Raw genomic sequence first — 20,883 nt, forward strand, 5'->3', positions numbered from 1 at the left:
GCCCAGGTGCTAGTGTTAAAATCACAACGACCGGGGAAACCCAGCTAAAAGACACAACGGCTTTGACCACGAGGAGCAGAGAGAAAAGAACCTTCACAGAGTGCACGCGCTTCAATTACAGTCAGCAGCTGCACAATACCAACCTCCCTCCATCACAAACTTAGAGATAGAAATATGGGGCGAAATATTGGGGGCGGGGGGTTGCTTTGAAAAATGTTACACCACTCTGGTGATGAATGTTGGTCAGATAATGACCGGCATATTTATGGACTCTCGCAGCTTTCAAACCAAAACAAAACAAAAAAATCCCTAGACCTGCAGCTCTTGAGTGGTTCCTGGGACCAAAGTTCACTCTTTAGCTCTGAAAGGCCAAGGGCAAGCGGCACCAGGCTGCAGCCGCAGGAGGCGTCTGGGTCCTAGCACCTCTTCTGTTTTTAGCACAACACCACCACATCTCCAGGCATGCTCCTCCAACCCTGTTCAAGACCAGGGACGCACCGCTAACACGTCCTGCGCCACAGCACAACCTGCAAACCACATGACACCACTGACAATTTCCATTCCAACCACTAGAATCATGGGAACTTATTACTATGTAACACTTTATACTATGTAAAAATCACTTTCATAATGTCATTTAAAAATGGGGTTTTTTGCATTTTAATGGGAAATTGTATAAAAACTGTTACTTTCAAAAGAAATTCTTCTGAACCACCTTGTGGGTAATACAATAAAGGGCAATTGACAACTTATAACCTTGTGAAATAGTCTCAAAAAACAGCACTTCAGTATACATCAGATTAGTTGACTATGATACAAGAAGCACTGAAATCAAATTTAGAGAACTACCCGGCAGTAAAGACAATGCAGAAAGAGGGTAAGGGGAAAGCAGGAAAAAAACGTGTTTCTAACAGCACACACACACACGCACGCACGCACGCTGTGGGCACAGTACTTCCTCCAAGTTATCTGCTGCAGCAGACAGCGATGCATTGCCCAGGGCTAAGAGTAAAGGCACTGCAACAGTGCAACTGCTATTGCAGGCCAGTAGAGTAAGTGCTCCACAGCACATCTCACACTAATCTACACAAATCAATATAAACCAGCGCGTGGCCGACTCGCGGCGAGATTTCAGAGGAACTAACCTCGCAGCTCCATGTGACCTCAGACACATGCTAATGAACGATAATGGGAACAAGCAGAAACTTTGACATGAACACAACAGACTGCTGACTGAAAAGATTACATAAACACCAATGTGTCTGCAGCCACAATATGTTTTTTCTGCCATGCACAGAAACCAAAAGTTGTCTGATGGACACGAGCATGATGCAATGAGTGTAACTCTGGATCTTATGGTGTCTTTTAAAACTCCCCAAAAAAGAATCTACTCTTCACACCTTTGGGCCACCGTCTCCAAGGCAACAAAGGTACATAACACATGCACCAGCGGACCTGTGACAGTGCAGTCATCAACAGCTGACTGTCACTTACTGTTTGTGAAAGGTTTTTTTTTTTTTTTTTTTTAAGAAAATAAATAAATAAAATAGTAGTGAAGCGGATATTCGAGGAAGTGAAACTGTCAACCTGTTTAGAGAGAGAGAAAAGAGGTCATGGCAGGAAAGCACCCAGTCCTGCCCTTTCTAAAAAGGAACTTTAAACATATTTGCAGTAAACAAACTTTAAGAACTAGTGAGACATGTTAGCATTCCTGGGTTATTCTGTAACACGACAGCTAAACTCGACACCTTCCACCCCGACAGCACGCGCGGCCAACAACGTTAACAATTCAAGGGCGTGAGGCAAAGCGCTCCAGTCATCGTCCCGCGTGCGCTCGTGGAAGGCCGGAGGCCAGCGCGGTTCGGTGGACGCCGCGCGCCACCGTGCTGTTCGCTTCACGACGGTTAACTGCAGGGGGCACGCGCTACGTCTGCCAGCGTGACTCAACACCGACACGTTTCAGCAAGCTAACCTGAGCACCGCGAGCGTGCTCCGGGGGAGCACTTCAAGCCCACCTTCATTAGCACCTCAAAGTCCGGAGGTCTGGCGAGAAAAGGCGGCATCACCTGGACGCTCGGTGGGCTGACTTACGTGAAAGAGGAATATGACGGGCAGGCGCATATGCAATTATAAGAGGAAGGGGGGAAATACTGCTCGTGCCAGGTTTCCAGACACAAAGGGGGGGAGACACACAACCTATACTACATCACAACCTTATAAATGTAGTTTGACAGAAACCACAAAAAAAAACCCCACTAAGAATGCTCCGTCCGCGGGTGTCCGTACGCGTCCTTGCTGAGACGGCTACTTCTGTACGATGTCATTTACTGCACGAACGTTTTTTTTTTTTAGCTCGGCCACCGAAAACGAATTTTACACCTTCACCAAGAGGATGCCCAGGTCACGTGACGCAACGAGGACTGCACTGCCAAACCGCTTCCAACGTGCAACTGGTTTCCCCAGTTTCAGCTCGAGCGCATTTGACGGCCAAAATTCCCCACCGAGCAGAGCTGTCAGTCAGAGCCTCATAATCTCATACCTGCACCCCAATTCCTCAAAGCAGCAAACTGACTGAGATGAGACCCACACACAGAGCTGTCTTAGTAGGTATAAAGATCCTTGTCAGTAATATCTACATAGCAATCTCTATTATGTAATAGCATTTTAACAACTCAATGTTATATACATTTTAAAACTATACACCTTTTAATAATCTTACAAAAGGAGTGCAAACACTGAACATATTTTTTAAAAATTCAATTTGTATTAAAAGTCTTTTAAACAGTCAGAACAGCTGTTAAAAAACTGGTCTGAAATTAGACGTACAATCGGATTAGAATTTCAATGGTACATCACATTTTGTTAAAAAAAAAAAAAAAAAAAAAAAGAAGAAGAAGAGAAAGGGAAAAAAACCAACAACATTTGTTTTCACTGGTCTAGAAGACATGAACGAGGGTTTTGAGTCGTGGGGATCCAGTACCTGTTTTCAAACATTTGGCCAGGTCTAGACCGGTTTTTCAAGAGGGAAAAAAACAATAATAAAACACTATTAAAGGCCAAATTGTGGGCAAAAAGAAAATCATTCGTTTGACATGGAGGTTCGATGTATATTTTAAAACCCCTAAAGATTACAGAGTGTAACAGTTAAGTACTCTGGATTGCCATAAAACTCCTTTCAAACTTTCTCGGGTTGGCACTAAAAGCTGAGCAACTTTTTTGGAAGGCACTCGACACACGGGCGTAAACTCCACGCCCCTACGTCACTACAGTAAGGTCCTCGCGCACGCTGAGTTAAAAAAGGTGGCACTGATCAGAGTGAAGTGGTTTTACATTAGGACGCCATCCGCTGCCAAACGCTCAAAAAAGCGCTCCTTCAACCCGAGTCATTTGCAGCAAGTGATGCAATATAGCCATTAGTTTCCCCAAGTTCGTCCTCTGAAGAAACGCTCGAGCTTATGTCGCAGTTTCCACGTCTCTGGTTAGGGATGAGTTCCAGTCACGAGTGCAGGCCGAGACGAGCTAGGCGCTGGGTCGGCCGCGCGTGTTGACATCAGTGGTGTACATCAAGTGTGCTGCAACAATACTCCAACCAAGCGGAACTCCTGAAGTGTGAGCGGCTGCTCCGGGAGTCTCCACCTCCCCTAAAGTAGTGCTGCCAAGACCCGGGGGGGGGGAGAGAGACGCGGAGCTCAACAGTTAAGAAATCCTGCAAAACACCTCCAGAACAGAAAAAAAGAATTACAAACGTCCGTTTTATGTCGCTAAAGACAAACTACCACACAGCTAGGCACCAGGAGATCACGTTTCCAGACTCGAGTGCCCATGGTTAAGCGTGTCGGGTTTGTCTAAATCCCAGAACGTTCAAGTATTGTGTCATTGTAAACACTGATGCACGTTTGTCGTCGTTGTATTATGCGTGTGCAAGACAATATAGGACACTTTAGAATACTGATGACAGCTAACACCAGAAAGAAATCTGCAGAGACGAGCGCGTGCTTTTGTCCTCGAGCAAACTTGTCGGTTCCATTCCTCGTTCTTTTGTCTTACGGAGTCGTGTTACGAGTTGCTAACTCGCCATTGCAAACTTAAAATACTACATGTATTTCTTTTAAAGAATAACGCAAGAGGAACAGCACTGGTCATCTCCGTTTGGCGCAGAAGCGTAGTTCATTTGTCTGACAATCTCCGCGAACAGTTCGTCGACTGAGCCTTTATTTTTGGCTGACGTTTCCATAAACGGGCAATTCCACTCGTCCGCCAGGGCTTTGCCTTCCCCGGAAGAGACCTCTCTCTCGCCTTCAAGATCCACCTTGTTCCCCACCAAGATCATGGGCACTCGCTCGTACCTTTTCACGCGGATGATCTGATCCCTCATCGGTTTGATATCTTGGAAGCTCTGCTGGTTAACCAGACTGTAGACAAGTATAAACCCCTGCCCATTTTTGATGTACAGATCTCGCATGGAGGCGAACTGCTCGGTCCCCGCCGTGTCCAGAATCTCCAATACGGAGGGCGACGAGTCCACTTCGATCTCCTTGCGGTAGAAATCTTCTATCGTCGGGTCGTATTTCTCTATGAAGGACCCGGTAACGAACTGCACCGTTAACGCCGATTTCCCCACGCCGCCGGACCCCAGCACCACTACTTTGTATTCTCTCATGGCTCCGGACGGGCGCTAGTTCGCTCGCTCGCTCTCGCCTTCCTCTAGCTGGCCGCCCTGCTCGTCCTCAGCCCGCTCGAGGCGCCGTCGCACCGCTGGTGGATTTCCACCCAAAAGCGTCGGACTCGGTGATCCGTCGTGGGTGAGCGCGGGCTTGATTTGGGCCGTGCCTCAGCATTAGAGTCCCGTCATGCTCGGCCCCCCGTGGGTCCCTCTGCGCCGTGTCTTGGTCGTGGAGTGATCGACGCGCTCTCGCACACTCTTCCTGCCCACAGGCCACGGCGCGCAGCGGCTCACGTCACCGAGCGAGAGCGTCTTAAAGGCGCAGTCGGCAGCTCGGATCAGATTCGCCCTCCTGAAAAGTTCTTTTATAGTCAACAGGCACCACGCCTTGTTCGAAATCTGTGTCGCAGTCGCCTGATTCACGGTCGATCCTCGATTAAGTTTAAAATTTAACTTCTTAACGTGCAGTGTGGGGTTACAAACCAATTCAGAAAACTAATTTACCCACGTTGGCAAAATTCCGACGTGTTTGTTTTGCACAGATTCGGTGATTTTTCACTAAAACATGTACATCGACAGTAGCCTGGTGAGTTTTGGGTTTAAGATTATAGTTTTGTTTTTATATAATGATAAAGCCCATTGATTTTAGTGTCAATGATATTTATAATACTCTTCTAGTTGTAGGTTTATTTTCGTGTGTTTTCTTTCTTTTTTTCTTTCTTTCTTTGTTGTTGTTTTTACATTTACTATTTCCTATTTACATTTACTATATTTTACTATTACATAAACATAACTACCTATCCAGGCCCTGTCCCTGGTACACTGGACCATATTCTAATCACTAATTTCAGTCAACATAAATTGACTTTTCAAACACAGATTAAGGCCTCATAGCTTTAACATTGACTGGATCATTATTTTCCTTCCAAAACCCGGATTAACTGTTTCCGTGGAAACACTGATGTCACGGTGTGAACATACATATGCTAGTCTAGACTTACACACACAGGCTGAGGCTGGATATTCCCCTCAATAGCTGGGTCACTTAATTACTGACTTCAAAACCAGTCTGCGCAAAACAGGCTGTCTCAGGTGTGATGAAGACAAACAGTCTATAAATAGCTGCTAACCTGTGGCACTGACTGAATCACTCTGCATTTCCTGTGCATCATACGTCCCAGGAGGAGCAAGACTGACGCTTTGTCAAGAAAATGCCATTCTTATGTAAATGGCCTGGTTAGGTCGTGCTGAGCAACTGCCCTCCTGTGGACAGGTATCACCACGTACCCTGGGGGTGCCTTTGTTGGGTCATCGATGTCGTTGCACCAGAGCAGAAATTTTCACCGCAAGCAGAATGGACAAAAAAATACGGCGTAAGAATACGCGTGGGATGATTTCCAGAGTTTCGCCATACTCGACTGGACACACCCACCCACTGTCCTCTGTGCCATGTGTTGGATGTTTTTACAGTAGACATGATTCGCCTGTTATTCATTTTATTTATTAGTTCCAGATTGCTCCTTCAGCACCCCCCACCCCCCAGTACACAGAAATGACTCAGAGAGAAAAGAAACATGTTTCACATGTTTTCTCAATACAATATTAACTCTGAGGAGCTGTGGCCAGCCGATTAATACCATGCCTTCCAAGAGATCTGCAGCCCTCCCCCTGGACATCTAAGAGCAATTGATGTCTCTATTCTCCGTCAACTCTTCCTGTTCAGCAGTGAGCTGATGGAGCTCAGCCAATAGGAGTGGTCACCTTGCAACACTCATTCGTGTGTGTTGACTGATTCTATGTTCTGGGGTCCTGAGGGAGAGATGAGATGAAAACTGCTTGGGCAATACCACAGACACCTCGGTACAGCAGGAAACAACGTTATTACAGTTTGTCTTTTTTTAAGTCAGCAACAAATCGGCATCCTATGGCCCATTAATTCTGTGTACCAGCTCACCTACTAATAAGTGCATTTTGGTCTTTGTGATCAGTGCCGATTGATCACTGAGCATCCTCTAACTTGGAGAAAACACAATTAAAAAGTGAGTGAGAACAACCAGCATCACTCTCAGGTAAACATCCAGCTAATCAGCTCTGGGCTTCAGGAAAGCTTCCATCGATCTCCTCCCATCCACACCAATGAAGTCTCTTTTGGTGCCATTGATCGTCTTTTTCTGTAGACACACACACACATACACACACACACACACACACTACAGATGTGGATTGACAATGCAGGGAGTGTAAAAGGCAGTCCCATGCAGAAGGCTGGGGGGTGGGTGTATCACACCTCTGAACAATTCTAATAGGCCTAGGTAAACACATTCAGACAGGTGTATGTGTTAACAAGAGTAAAAGACCAGCAAATCAACACAAATTTATTGAATTAACATCATTCCTCTGCCAGTTAAATGGCTGTTTTTACAAAGTGGAGAACTGATTGGATTAGGCAAAGTAATTTAAAATTGACTCCCAAAGTTATCTGTTTTGGGGGTAAGCTACAGTGATTAAGATAAAGCTGAGAAGGGTTTGTTAACGGTGAGGTGAGTTCTACTGCAAATGCCTGCACACAGACTGCCACACACTGGAAACGCTCTACAGGCCAATCACAACAGGCCGTTACATGTTTCATGTTGCTCTAGGAAATGTAGTGTAAATTCACAAAACAGACAGCCAATTTACATAACCTGTTCTGTACAGAAAGTGTGTATGTGTATATATACACACACACACACACACACACATACATATATATATATGTGTGTGTGTGTGTGTTGGTGGGGGGAGGGTGCAAAGTGTTCCCTTCACCTGATTAATTAACTGCATGCCACAGAACTGTTCAACAGGTATAGATTTCCTGCATGACATTTAATTAGTCTCTCAGCCTTCAGGTCTGACAGGATAGCCTAAGTGCTACAGGACAGAGCAGGATCAGACTCTTAGGAGTGTCACAAAGAGGAGTGTCCTGAAGCTACAGCTCCCCAACCCTCTTCAGGCCAAAGTGGGAAGCCCGCTCCTGACTCTGAATGCTCGCCCAGCACGTGCAGTCACTGCATTCTGGCTCATTCTGCTTTCTTAGGCTTTTCAAACTGTTTTGTTTAAACAAATCTGAAAAGGGCCATAAGCTGGTGGGGAAGAACCGCCCATGAAACAGCACATGACAGTGAGACACATGGCAGTGAGACAGTCGCACAGCTCCTGAGATTTTTAGACATGGTCACATCTGCACATACCTTCAGTATAGAAGTCACCGCAAACCTGTTTCTTACATGTACAGTGCACTAGCATTCCTGCTGAAGTAACTGTGTAATAAGAACACCACACAATTAAGACAGAGTCTTTTTATATATTACCTTTATTCATTTAGCCACAAATGAGTCTTAATCCCTGATTTGAGCAAATTAACATGTGAGCGATAGGAATATAGCTAAATACAATCTAATTCCATTCCCTTCCCTTCCCATATCCCTAGCATACCTTCCTGCTAGAATGTGCTGGGCAACATTCTAGACTAACGTATCAGTACCAGCACATGACACAGGGAGGCTAGCGTAACAGTACCAGCGCATGACACAGGGAGGCTAGCGTAACAGTACCAGCACATGACACAGGGAGGCTAGCGTAACAGTACCAGCACATGACACAGGGAGGCTAGCGTAACAGTACCAGCACATGACACAGGGAGGCTAGCGTAACAGTACCAGCACATGACACAGGGAGGCTAGCGTAACAGTACCAGCACATGACACAGGGAGGCTAGCGTAACAGTACCAGCACATGACACAGGGAGGCTAGCGTAACAGTACCAGCACATGACACAGGGAGGCTAGCGTAACAGTACCAGCGCATGGCCCAGGGAAGCCAGCGTAACAGTACCAGCGCATGACACAGGGAGGCTAGCGTAACAGTACCAGCGCATGACACAGGGAGGCTAGCGTAACAGTACCAGCGCATGACACAGGGAGGCTAGCGTAACAGTACCAGCACATGGCACAGGGAGGCTAGCGTAAAAGTACCAGCACATGACACAGGGAGGCTAGCGTAACAGTACCAGCACATGACACAGGGAGGCTAGCGTAACAGTACCAGCACATGACACAGGGAGGCTAGCGTAACAGTACCAGCACATGACACAGGGAGGCTAGCGTAACGGTACCAGCACATGACACAGGGAGGCTAGCGTAACGGTACCAGCACATGACACAGGGAGGCTAGCGTAACGGTACCAGCACATGACACAGGGAGGCTAGCGTAACGGTACCAGCACATGACACAGGGAGGCTAGCGTAACGGTACCAGCACATGACACAGGGAGGCTAGCGTAACGGTACCAGCACATGACACAGGGAGGCTAGTGTAACGGTACCAGCACATGACACAGGGAGGCTAGCGTAACGGTACCAGCACATGACACAGGGAGGCTAGCGTAACGGTACCAGCACATGACACAGGGAGGCTAGCGTAACGGTACCAGCACATGACACAGGGAGGCTAGCGTAACGGTACCAGCACATGACACAGGGAGGCTAGCGTAACGGTACCAGCACATGACACAGGGAGGCTAGCGTAACGGTACCAGCACATGACACAGGGAGGCTAGCGTAACGGTACCAGCGCATGACACAGGGAGGCTAGCGTAACGGTACCAGCGCATGACACAGGGAGGCTAGCGTAACGGTACCAGCGCATGACACAGGGAGGCTAGCGTAACAGTACCAGCACATGACACAGGGAAGCCAGCGTAACGGTACCAGCGCATGACACAGGGAGGCTAGCGTAACGGTACCAGCGCATGACACAGGGAGGCTAGCGTAACGGTACCAGCGCATGACACAGGGAGGCTAGCGTAACGGTACCAGCGCATGACACAGGGAGACTAGCGTAATGGTACCAGCGCATGACACAGGGAGACTAGCGTAACGGTACCAGCGCATGACACAGGGAGGCTAGCGTAACGGTACCAGCACATGACACAGGGAAGCCAGCGTAACAGTACCAGCACATGACACAGGGAGACTGGTGTAACGGTACCAGCGCATGACACAGGGAGGCTAGCGTAACAGTACCAGCACATGACACAGGGAGGCTAGCGTAACAGTACCAGCACATGGCCCAGGGAAGCCAGCGTAACAGTACCAGCATGTGACACAGGGAGGCTAGCGTAACAGTACCAGCATGTGACACAGCAGCGTAAAGGTACCAGAACATCCAGTTAGAGCACTAGATTTCTCTTACAGTAATGCTGTTTCAAGGATTAAGAAGTAAAGTGTAAAACCAGAGAATCATATATATTAAACTCAACTTGAAGTGATTTAATGGCTTTGCTGTGTAGATGTGCAAATGAAAAAGTGTTGGGACACTTAAGAGTGGTCACTACATGTGCTATTGCGCCACCTACTGGTAAAGGGAAGAAATACACCACCTAATGCAAATGATACATTGAGAAGGAAATCTGATATAAATGCAATTAATTCATAAAATTATTATTACAAACACAACTCTAAAACTATAGGTTTCTGGCTACTGTTTAAAAATGGCAGTGAACAATAGTATCAGTTTAAACCCTGTGGAGTAGCGTTAAAAGATGAATGAGCATCTGAGACATCTGATCTAGGATCAGACACTTTGAACAGGAAAGGTAATTTCATATCTCATGTTCATACTAGCCATGGTCCCACTGTCAGCTGCTGCCGTTTAGATTCTCACATCCACTCCCACAGATCCCATGCACTGCAGTTTATTTCTAATTAGTAAGTAATTATTGGGTAATTATCAAGACGAGGGCAGCATGTTAAATCAGGAAACACCAATGTGCCATGTGTGCCCAGATAGTGAGTTTAATAGCTTCTATTATCATTATGTTTTACGCTTTTTCTGTAAAACTGGCTGTAAAACTTCTTACAAAGCAAAATCAATTTTAGCCTCAAAGCTTTATATCTAATTAGTCAATCTTTTGTAGCCGAAACGTCTCTCGTGTTGTCTTGTGTGTACTTCGCCAGAAGAGGGCAGCATTGTAAAATGGAAAAAGCCCCTTCTGCAGTTGAGGCAAGAGAACGCTGTGCGGAGCGAACTGGACTTCTAGGAGCCACGCTAATGACTGAGAAGCATGCTGAACTGTCTGACTTTGCACAATACAATTTGTTTTGTTTCAGTCTCTCATAAAACGCAGACAAAAACGTCTGTGACGTGGCGCTCGTGTGCGTGCACGTGCGACCTCCGTCACGGCCCCCGTTCACAGAAAGTGAGCTCACGTGGTGTTTTACCTCTTTTACAATTACCAAAGCGAATAAGCTGTCGCGCGCTTCCCAGAATGGACATGTGGCGAGGGAACTTGTCAGAGGAAGGGAGTAAGTCAAGGGAGAAGCTCGAGAAGAGAATAGGGAACGTGTGGAAACGGCCGTGACGTGAGCTCCGCTCGGCCGCGCGGCGCCCAGGCCAGCGGGCACAAGCGAGGTGCATTGTTCTCCCGGCGGAGCCGCAGAAGCCGGCCGACCGCGGCACCTCACAGCCGCGCGATTGTCCGGGCCTGCGGAAGGCCCCGGCGGCCGGATGGGGAGGACGGCGCACGCACACAGGCTCTTTCAGCCGGCCGACAATGGCCGCCTTTCACGCCCGCTGTTCTCGCGCGCGGGCGGCCGATAGAAAGCGCGGTCAGGGGTCGCGGCAATTGTGGCTCTGAGAGCGGAGCGCGGGGACGCGCTCTGGGAGATGGGCGGATGGGTGGCTCAGGGTCACGGAGGAGCTGTCCAGATGTGCGTGTCTAGAAGGGGAGGAAGATGAGAGCAAAAGCACTCAGCGCAGAGCCATTAGCGCCGGAAGCTAATCGGATTTGGCAAACGCTGAGGCGCAGGAATGCTTATCTTTTGTATGTTAGCACAAAGAATATGGACCGCTTAGGAAAGGACCAAGATTCCTACTCAGAGCTGTGTCTTAGTCCAGGTGTTGAGACTCCGCTGAGATCATTGTAAAGGAAAGTCCTGCATCTGCTGGCGTTGGTGGTGGTGGGTACGGGCGGACTCCCGCTCCCAGGACTCACCCAAGCGCTGTGAGGGTGTGCAGGCAGTCACGTGAGCAACCGCGACCCTGGAAAACTGCAAACATGGCGCCGTACAACAGGATCTGCCACAATCCCATTTATGTCCCTTTTGCCTCCTATCTGTCAGACAGCATATCTTGGCATCTGCATGTCCTGGTTCCCGCACACGTGAGGGTTTCTAAAGCTGGCGTGTTTAAAGCATTCTGCGCAGAGCTGTTAGCGTGCAACTGACAATAACTGTTCAGTTCCGGGAAGCACATATTTAGCACTACAGGTTTCCAGTCACTGAAGGCGAGTGGAGACTGTGTCAGGTGTGCGGGCTTACTGCTGGAACACCACACCGCGCCAGGTCCATATGGCCACTAGCACTTTGGACAGGTTCCTTGAGGGCCTTTTAGATAGTTGCGACTCTGGAGTCTGTCTGCCCACACACACTCACACAGCCCATCACAGCTGCCATCAGCAACACAACAGGCAAGGCTGAGAGGCAGGAACAGAGGCGATGCTAGACATGTAGAAATGGATGGATTGGGCGCTCAGGTGTGTGCGCTGGGTGCCAATGGGTTTTGTCTGTGTTGGGGAACGGAAATGGCCCGGGGGGGGGGGTTAAAAGGAAGAGGAAGACAGAAATGAGGTGGATGCATTTCTGCTACCCACGGAAAAAAAAAAAAAGATTAAATAAATGCATGACGCAAATTGCACAAAGCGATGCTGTAATATCCACACAAGTCTAATGGGTACGAGTACGTACTGGTGAACCGTACAGCAGGACAGGCGTGCTTCTGTGTGCCATGCGAGGGGGTGCATCATTGCACATGCACCGTGCACTAGGGAGCCTAGAGCTGACAGGACGGCAGGCCGAGTTATTTTCAGAGCCTGTGCAGGGAGAGAGGGGCCACGTTTAATTAGATGCTTTCTGGGTGCCGGTATCAGTTTGCCCTGATATGCCCCTGCAGGCAAACAGACAGACAGACAGACACTCGTTACACTGCAGCACAGGACACTCACACTCCAAACCCGGTCCAGTGACACCAACAGGCGCAGAAACCCCTCACCCGCAGGGCCAAAAGCATAACTTAGAGGTGAAGAGAGCTGTTCTGTAACAACTGAAGCCTTTTAATAAGACCTCAGACATGCTGGGGTATCATGTAAACGTGCCTCAATGAGACCTATGCCCCGGTGCATTAGAGATGCACTCAAATACATTAAAAGCTGCACTCATATTCATTCGTACATTAATTATATGTTAATTAAATACATTAAGAGAACTCACACTACAAATATTTCATGTGAAAACCCTACTTTTATTAGATTTTCCCATAAATCTCTCCTGTTGCATACCCAAGGCGTAACTGTCTTTGCAGAGCTGCTCCACTAGTTCCCATGAGGCAGTTCTGCCATTTAACTAATGAGAAAGAGGAATGGCCCTCGAGCTGAAATAAACAAATGCAGAATTAATCGTGATGAAACGTTTACTTTACTTATTTTCTGTGGTTTTGCCTGTTTGGGGAGGGGCCAGGTTCCTAAGAGGCTTGACTGTGTACGGTTCCACTCCACAGTCAGAAGACTGCGATACTGAAGCCCAGATACGCTGAAGCCATCTGACTGCTAGTCCAAGGCAGAATAATTGGCTCCCTCTCTGGGTGTGAAGGATTGTCTAGTCCCTCTCGTCCTGTCAATCAGAGCGCTGCTAGCCAATCACGTGGCTTGCCAGTTGCCAGGTTCCATCTGGTTGCATACGCAGGACTTGGCCGGTAGCCGTTTCAGATGCACGCCTAAATGCGTCTCTAAATAGACGTGAGTCTCCGAGAAAGCATGTGTGAGATTCCGGGCGGAGACGGGCTGGTGGACGGTGGGAACTAGAAATTAAGGGATTAATAATCTGTGGGCTACGCTCAGATCCTGTGATGCATCTCTTCCACACCAGACCCAAGAACACAACGCACTGACATGCTTTAACAGACAAAGCGTCTACCAGCAGTGAATGCAGGAAGCGCTAAATCCTGGGGCTAAAAGCTAATGCGCAACACCAGCTTCCTATAAATGCACTCCGTATGACATGGAATTATGAGCATCATTTTCATGATGATAGTAAAACAAAAATGTAAAGATAAAGCTGGTAAGTGTCTGCACCAAGCGTTGGACCTCGTGAAGGCAGAAACATGATCTCAGATTTCGCATTTTGAAAATGCCGGGGTGCCGACGGCCCCACGGCTGCCCCGCTCCACACCCACCCCCGCCACAAAAGTGGCTCCTAGTTTCTGTCCACAAAAGAGCAACTGAGCAAAAATGGGGGGAAAAAATTTGGATCATGCCCATCCAAATTGGCATCACACCACTAAACTGTGCACCCTACACCCTCTGTAGTGCAGTGCCTAGTGAATAGGGAGCTATTTGAGATTCAGCCGGCTCCTTTGCTCTGTCTCTTTCAGAGAAACACCGGCAGGCATCGAGGGCTGTTTTTTGTGGGGTTTGTGCGGATAACCTCACGGGCGAGCGTTGCTGCGCGCACGAAACAAATCGCTGCTGCCTGCCGACCTACGCGCTTGGAGAGCAGAATGATCGGTTCGTGGCTCAGCCTGTGTCCCTAGGCCCAATAGGACATAAAAACACACTGGTACTGGACCATCTTACTAGTGAGAATGAAAGTGAGCGATGGAGAGAGAAAGACAAAGAAAAGGAGTATGAGAGAGATATAATAGTAAGAATTAGATATAGTCGATGGTTATTGAGTTTTCATACAAGGTTTCGTCATCCGCAGAGAAACATCAGTCTGATGGTGACCGCAAGGCAAACCGGACCTCCGAGAGCAAACCCCTAGGCTTTTAAAGTAGATCTGTATGTGCTGACCCACCAGAGGTCACGTGCCCCCGATCCAACCTGCGGACGGTGCGATGGGGCCGTAATTGGCGGCGCGTGGCTTCCCGGATCCGAGGCTTTGGCTTGGCGTCACGTGTGCGTCAGCCCAGGGGCACGCTGGGAGGAGGGTTCGGATTGTGTCTCTATGGCCTGCCTTAAAAATAAGAGCCATAAATTATCCATGAGGACAAAGCGCTGAGGGGGCAGGAGACAGGCAGCGGAGAGAGCGAGGATGATGAAGAGTGGGGGAGAGGAAGGCGCAGCGCAGCAGGAGATAACCTGGCAGACTCTACACCTCCCTGATTAATGAGCCAAGGTCCCCTTTCCCTCCCAGTCTCTCTCTCTCTGCTTAGATATCTCAATGCATCTCTATTTCTGTTTATTTTACTTTACCACTCTGCATCTTTACACATCTCTCTCTCTCTCTCTCTCTCCACCTGGAGAGGTGCTGTAATAAGGTCAGTAATAAAGCATCAAGTTTTATATGAAAGCAAACAGAAAGCGGAGTCTGGAAAGTGGATGGGGCTGCGACTTTTACGTGGAGGATTTAGAGTGGGTAAACACATACAGTCCTTAGGTCAGGAATGAACGAACCCTGGTTTATGTAGAGAATTGTTTCTCTGTAACACAGTGTGAATGTGCTCTCTCTCTCTCTCATCCATAACCACTTAAGGGAGATGAAATGGATTTCCTTCATTCTGCCAAACTGTGTATTTGTGAGAAGGAAAGAAAAAGTGAGGGAGAGAGAGAGAGAGAGAGAGAGAGCGACAGACAGACAGAAAGTCAGGCGGCATCGTCCACTCCTAGTTATACACATTAACTCTGGTTAGTAATTAACATAACTGCAGCATAAAGTGCAGTACAGACTGCAGCAGCTGTAATCTAGATAACAGCGAGCAGGGTCCGAGAGAGAGAGAGAGAGAGAGAGAGAGAGAGAGAGAGAGAGAGAGAGAGAGAGAAGGGAGCGGTTTTATTTGTCTATCATGCAGGAAGCTTACAGGGTGGTGACAGAGGCTCCGTGGCTCGAGTTGTTGGAGTCTGTTGGAGAACAGCAGAGCTTTGGACTTGGAAGTCCCTCCCCTGACTTATGAAGAGCGTGCATGTTTGACTCTTTAATGACCTTTAATGACCTTCCCTGCCCCCCCCCACATCACGCTCACAGATTTTACTTCCGTTCAGACACTGACACCGCAAAGAGAGACGGAGAGGAGGAGAGAGAAGGGTGCCAGGCTGAGACTATCCGTCACCCACCCCTCCACACGTGCACGCTGGACACAGCAGCTCGAAGCGTGGTGTTAGCAGGGGCCAGAGATCAGCCCAAGCTGCAGGGGTGGGCAGGGCTGCCTCCGGGACCCGCCGGCCCCACTGCGCCCGAGTACACACCCAGGCCGCAGTGTTTATAGGCACAGCTGGGCCTGACGCTGTCAGCAGTGTTCTTGGAGTTAACTGAGAGCGTTTATCTCCTTTTACTGGGGAACCACAGACAGGTTTTAGAAGCGTCGGCAATAATTATTAGATATCTCCCTCACCCTCAGTTTGACCATATCCCAGATTTCAGATTGTGCAAGGTATGTTGTAAATGATTAAGCAAGATGTGGTGGATTTCCTGGTGTCTCTCTCTCTCTCTCTCTCTCTCTCTCTCTCTCTCTCTCACACACATTTCAAAGGTGAGCAGACCGCCATGCGGACACTTAGTGTGTCTTCTCTCCTCTCCCCTCATAATCCTCTCCTCAGATTACATCCTTACATCATAGCTTCTGTTAGGACACCTTTATGTCACCAGCATGGTGGCAGGATTTAAGACTGGAGCCAGGAAAGATCTTATCTCTCTGCCAACCAGATTTTATCTTTACTGCTTTCTAACTTATTAGTCTTAAAGTACCACGAACTTCTAAAAGGTCTAAAGGTTTGACGTTTTCACTCTCCCCCATGGCGCACTTATGTGGTCTCGTGCTCTTCATGTAAATAACATTTTCCTCCGGCTCTTCTATATCATAATCTGGTATACTGTTTTTAAACAGTGGACGTCTGGGGCTGCCCCCCAGGGCTCTGGGCACTGCTGAGAGTTCCTCGTTCCTGGAATGTCAGAGCCTGAATCAAAAATATCCTGAATGTGAACCATCACCCGAAAGGCCCCTGTGGAACCCGCGGCGGATCAAAGACAAATCGCCACTCTTAGCAAACTGAAACTACACATCGCAAAAAGAAAACATCTTTTGCTTGAAAAAATTGGAACCATTCCTGTGGTACATTTAAGGTGGACACTTACCTGTTAGTAGGATTAACCAGGTGTGCTGCGGTGGGTTCTTGTGGCCTGGACCGTCTCGCTGGGCCCTTGTGATTTGCATGTTATCAAGGTCCTGTGATGTTTGTTATGCATTTAAGGAAGACTTGCCTTAAGCCTCTGCACAAATGTAACAGTGTATTTGGATTTGACTTCATTGTGAAACTATGATATCAATTTAACAAACTTACTCTCTGCATTTGGGTGTATCAAATATGCACACATGCGCTGGCTCGCATTTATTTGATTATCACACAGGGAGAGGCACCGAGTTTGCACACAGAGGTGTGTGCACCTGAAAGGATCAATCACACACCAGAATGAACATGGGGTAATCTGTAGTCCTTAACATAGAGTAATCTGTAGTTCATAACATGGGGTAATCTGTAGTTGTGTAGATGGGCTAATCTGTAGTCCTTAACATAGGGTAATCTGTAGTTCTGAACACGGGGTAATCTGTAGTCTTTAACATAGGGTAATCTGTAGTTCTGAACATGTGGTAATATGTAGTCCTTAATATAGGGTAATCTGTAGTCCTTAATATAGGGTAATCTGTAGTCCTTAACATAGGGTAATCTGAAGTTCTGAACACGGGGTAATCTGTAGTCTTTAACATAGGGTAATCTGTAGTTCTGAACATGTGGTAATATGTAGTCCTTAATATAGGGTAATCTGTAGTCCTTAATATAGGGTAATCTGTAGTCCTTAACATAGGGTAATCTGTAGTTCTGAACACGGGGTAATCTGTAGTCTTTAACATAGGGTAATCTGTAGTTCTGAACATGTGGTAATATGTAGTCCTTAATATAGGGTAATCTGTAGTCCTTAACATAGGGTAATCTGTAGTTCTGAACATGGGCTAATCTGTAGTTTTGAACATGGGATTATCTGTAGTTCTGAATATAGGGGCATGCTTTTCTGTAAAACATAGAGGGATTTCACATTCCCTGATGCTGGCAGTGAGGCGCACGGATTAATATCAGCGCATAGCGAAGACGTCTGTGTACATGTAACTGCAAGGTTTTCCCTTTCTAGGCTGTCGTTAGTCGACAGATGACCACTTATGCCAGCCTCATAAACACCAGCACACACACACAGACACACACTTATCAATAGACACAAACCTTACAACTGAACCCCTCTCAGGCAGGAACACACAGACAACACACAGATGCATCTGTGCACAGTCCTCTTGAACAACCTCATGCAGTTTTCTGTGATTAATTCTCTAATATGATGTGTGTATACACTAACCCACAAATGTAATGGGAGTAAATGGAGAAAGTTTTAGGAGTGTATAACTTGAAGGGAAAAAAAACTTTAGTGTGCCATGCTTTTTCAAGATAAAAACAAATGGGGTAAGATCTATGGTGGTGTTAATCTTATGTCAGACTCCAAGCCAAATTGTAAGAGGATGCAGCTAAAATTGGAAACAACCTGTCATATGGTTGCTATTCCAGAACACATGTGGCACAAGGACAAAAGTTTACCCTTAGCAAACATCTTCAAAAATAAAACTGCCCTCCCAGCTTGAAATCAAACACACACACACACACACACACACACACACACACACACACACACACACACACACACACACACACACACACTTTCCACATTTGGACAAAGAATCAGGATGTATGATTTAAGTGACTATTCCTGAGGTGTCAGTCTGTCTGACTCTCTTTTCTTTGATAATTCCACCAAATTAATTTATGTGATTTGTTTGATTCTGTAACTTATTTTGTGTTTCCAATTTAATACATGTGAGAAGCAGCAGTTGGGAATGTGTGATTGGATCTCAGTGTCAATACTAGTAGCAATTTTCAATCTAATCTCTGTGCACATCTTCAGCATGTTGTGGGTTATCATGGACATTCATTCTGAAGTAATTCCCAGTGAAACACAAACATTCACTGAAAACACACTTACAATGGAAGCCTAAAAATGTTGCCAAATAGGTAAAAAAAAAAACTTCCCTTAGATCAAAACAGTATGAGGGTGGACATGTTTTCTGGGTGTTTCAGGCAGTTACATCAGGAGTGGCATCAGTATTTTGTCTTACTTCCTTCCTTAAATATGCATTTAACAATCTTAGACATCAATTCCTTTTACTTTTCACTTCCTCTGTGTTTGTTTATGTTAATGGATAAAAGCACATGAATCCCACATGAATAGAACAATCCCACCAAGAACACATGTTTTTGGAACTAGAGTTTGGTTTGGATCTGAGCTCCTGTCGCCACCTCCCCGCCCCCTCCGCGGCCGATCCTCAACGTTATTTTCACACAGCGCCTGGCTCTAAAGCAAATGTCATCTTACTTTGATTTTGGCCAAGCAGACTGTATTAATCCTGGAGGAGGACAGGGTTAGCAAGGGAGACAGGCAGCGTTATCCTGCGTTTCAAAATCATGAGACGGAGAGATGTCGCGACCCATCCTTTTGGTGCTGATCAGTGGCCGCATTTGTGTTCTGACCAAACAACAGATGCACGGCACCCTACTGTCCTATTAAAGCAAGGAAGGAGATCACATTGAACCAGACAAAACTGCAGACAAGTGTCCATCCAGCCCTGTGAGCCGCATCCCATGATCTCTGACCTTATACAGAGGCTGTGAGATCCAAGGCACGTTCAGCAGCTTAGAAGATTGCTATAGATGCCTTGGGCCTCAGGGAACACGTGCTGCTGATCATTAAAGATCACCTGCTAGAGTTTTTTGAGCACAGATAAATACTATTACACTCAACACTGTTAACACTCAACCTGACTACTGTGCTTAGGAAAGTGTTTGTTCATAAAAACGCTGCATTAAACTTTGCATGAACAAAAGTGAATTTTCATGGCCAATACCAATATGAGTGACTTGTCATTAAAACTACTTTTTGCTTTTTGTCATTGAAACATTTTTGTCTTCTTTTTACAGATATCTTCAAGAGAGCACAGTGTTAAATTGTACCCAAAAGAGTAAAATATGTCTCCTTTAACAAATATAGAGTAAACGCAAAAGCATTACTCAGTGCAGCAATTAGGAATGTTATCTAATCCTTGTGAATCTTTTGCCATTGCCAGTCTAAAGTTCAGATGAGACAGGACCAGAGTCAAAAACAGGACTTGCAATTTGGCCCCAAAAACCTCCCGGAACAACTAGAATGAATTCAAACTCCAATGCTATCAGCACGGAATCAGAATTCAATCACTATGACAGTGGTGGAACAATGTTGTGTCCTGGGCCTAATGAGGAAATCTGAAAGATGATGATACATCCACTAGGTGTCAGGATAATGGCTTCAGCTTTTATTGACATCCTGAAAATGTGCCTAAATCATCACACAGATTGGAACAAGGAACGGACAGACTGTGTACCAGATACCAAATATCTTTGGTATCAGTGAAATTTGATGGACAGTCAGTTATGGCATCCTTTGTCAGATGGAAGCCAGCCAGTGATTGTATCATCTCGGCCCATTTTGTCACCACCCACATAAATGACAATTGTTCAGGTTTACACTCTGGCATAAAATAGTAAAGGTTTGGATACAGATGAGGATAAAGGATGATTTTACGGCCAACTCCAAGACATCACTGATGATACAAAGAGGCCAACTGAAAATTATTTCAGGTACCTGGAGAAAAGGGCCATTGTTAAGCTTTCAGAGGCAATATTTCCTTGTGTACCAACTGGAGAGGCAGTATCCTCCTCTCAGTACCTGTGAAGACCTTCTCTGTGGTCCTCCAAAGGAGGACCCATGCGGCCATTGACCAGCAACTACAGGAAGAGCTGGACAGGTTCCAGAGTGGACCACCATACTACGAGCAGATGTTCAAGCTGCGGAACATCTCACTATAAACTTCGCACACCATAACCTTTGTGGAGCTTTGTCAAAAGCACCGATCAGAAATCACTCTGGCATATGCTTTGGTTGTATGGGGAGTCTTCAACTTTTACTGACATCCTCAAAAGTCTATATTTCCAGTCGAGTTATTGTGTCAAGACTGGAGCTGGGCACCGGGGTAGAACAAGGACACATCCTCTGCTTCCTCTT

At 46.8% G+C, this 20,883-nt stretch overlaps 1 protein-coding gene and 1 long non-coding RNA gene across 3 annotated transcripts; both read right to left on the reverse strand.

Moving 5' to 3' along the window:
• Positions 1-2,742: 2,742 nt before the first annotated feature.
• Positions 2,743-4,997, reverse strand: rap2b (RAP2B, member of RAS oncogene family). Its single transcript, XM_027032067.3, has one exon. The coding sequence runs from the start codon at positions 4,658-4,660 to the stop codon at positions 4,109-4,111; it is 552 nt and encodes a 183-aa protein (XP_026887868.1). The 5' UTR covers positions 4,661-4,997; the 3' UTR covers positions 2,743-4,108.
• Positions 4,998-5,266: 269 nt separating this feature from the next.
• Positions 5,267-15,838, reverse strand: LOC145658596 (uncharacterized). 2 transcript variants are annotated; one of them, XR_014124220.1, is made up of 4 exons: positions 15,554-15,836; positions 14,551-14,709; positions 6,618-6,834; positions 5,267-6,472 (listed from the first exon to the last, which is right to left on the reverse strand). It is a non-coding gene; the product is annotated as an uncharacterized LOC145658596 (long non-coding RNA). The 2 variants fall into 2 exon arrangements; XR_014124219.1 differs by having other exon boundaries at positions 5,267-6,834; positions 15,554-15,838.
• Positions 15,839-20,883: the final 5,045 nt, after the last annotated feature.

The sequence above is a fragment of the Electrophorus electricus genome, chromosome 6 (assembly GCF_041902795.1).
Source record: "Electrophorus electricus isolate QZ-2024a chromosome 6, ASM4190279v1, whole genome shotgun sequence".
NCBI classification, from domain to species: domain Eukaryota; kingdom Metazoa; phylum Chordata; class Actinopteri; order Gymnotiformes; family Gymnotidae; genus Electrophorus; species Electrophorus electricus.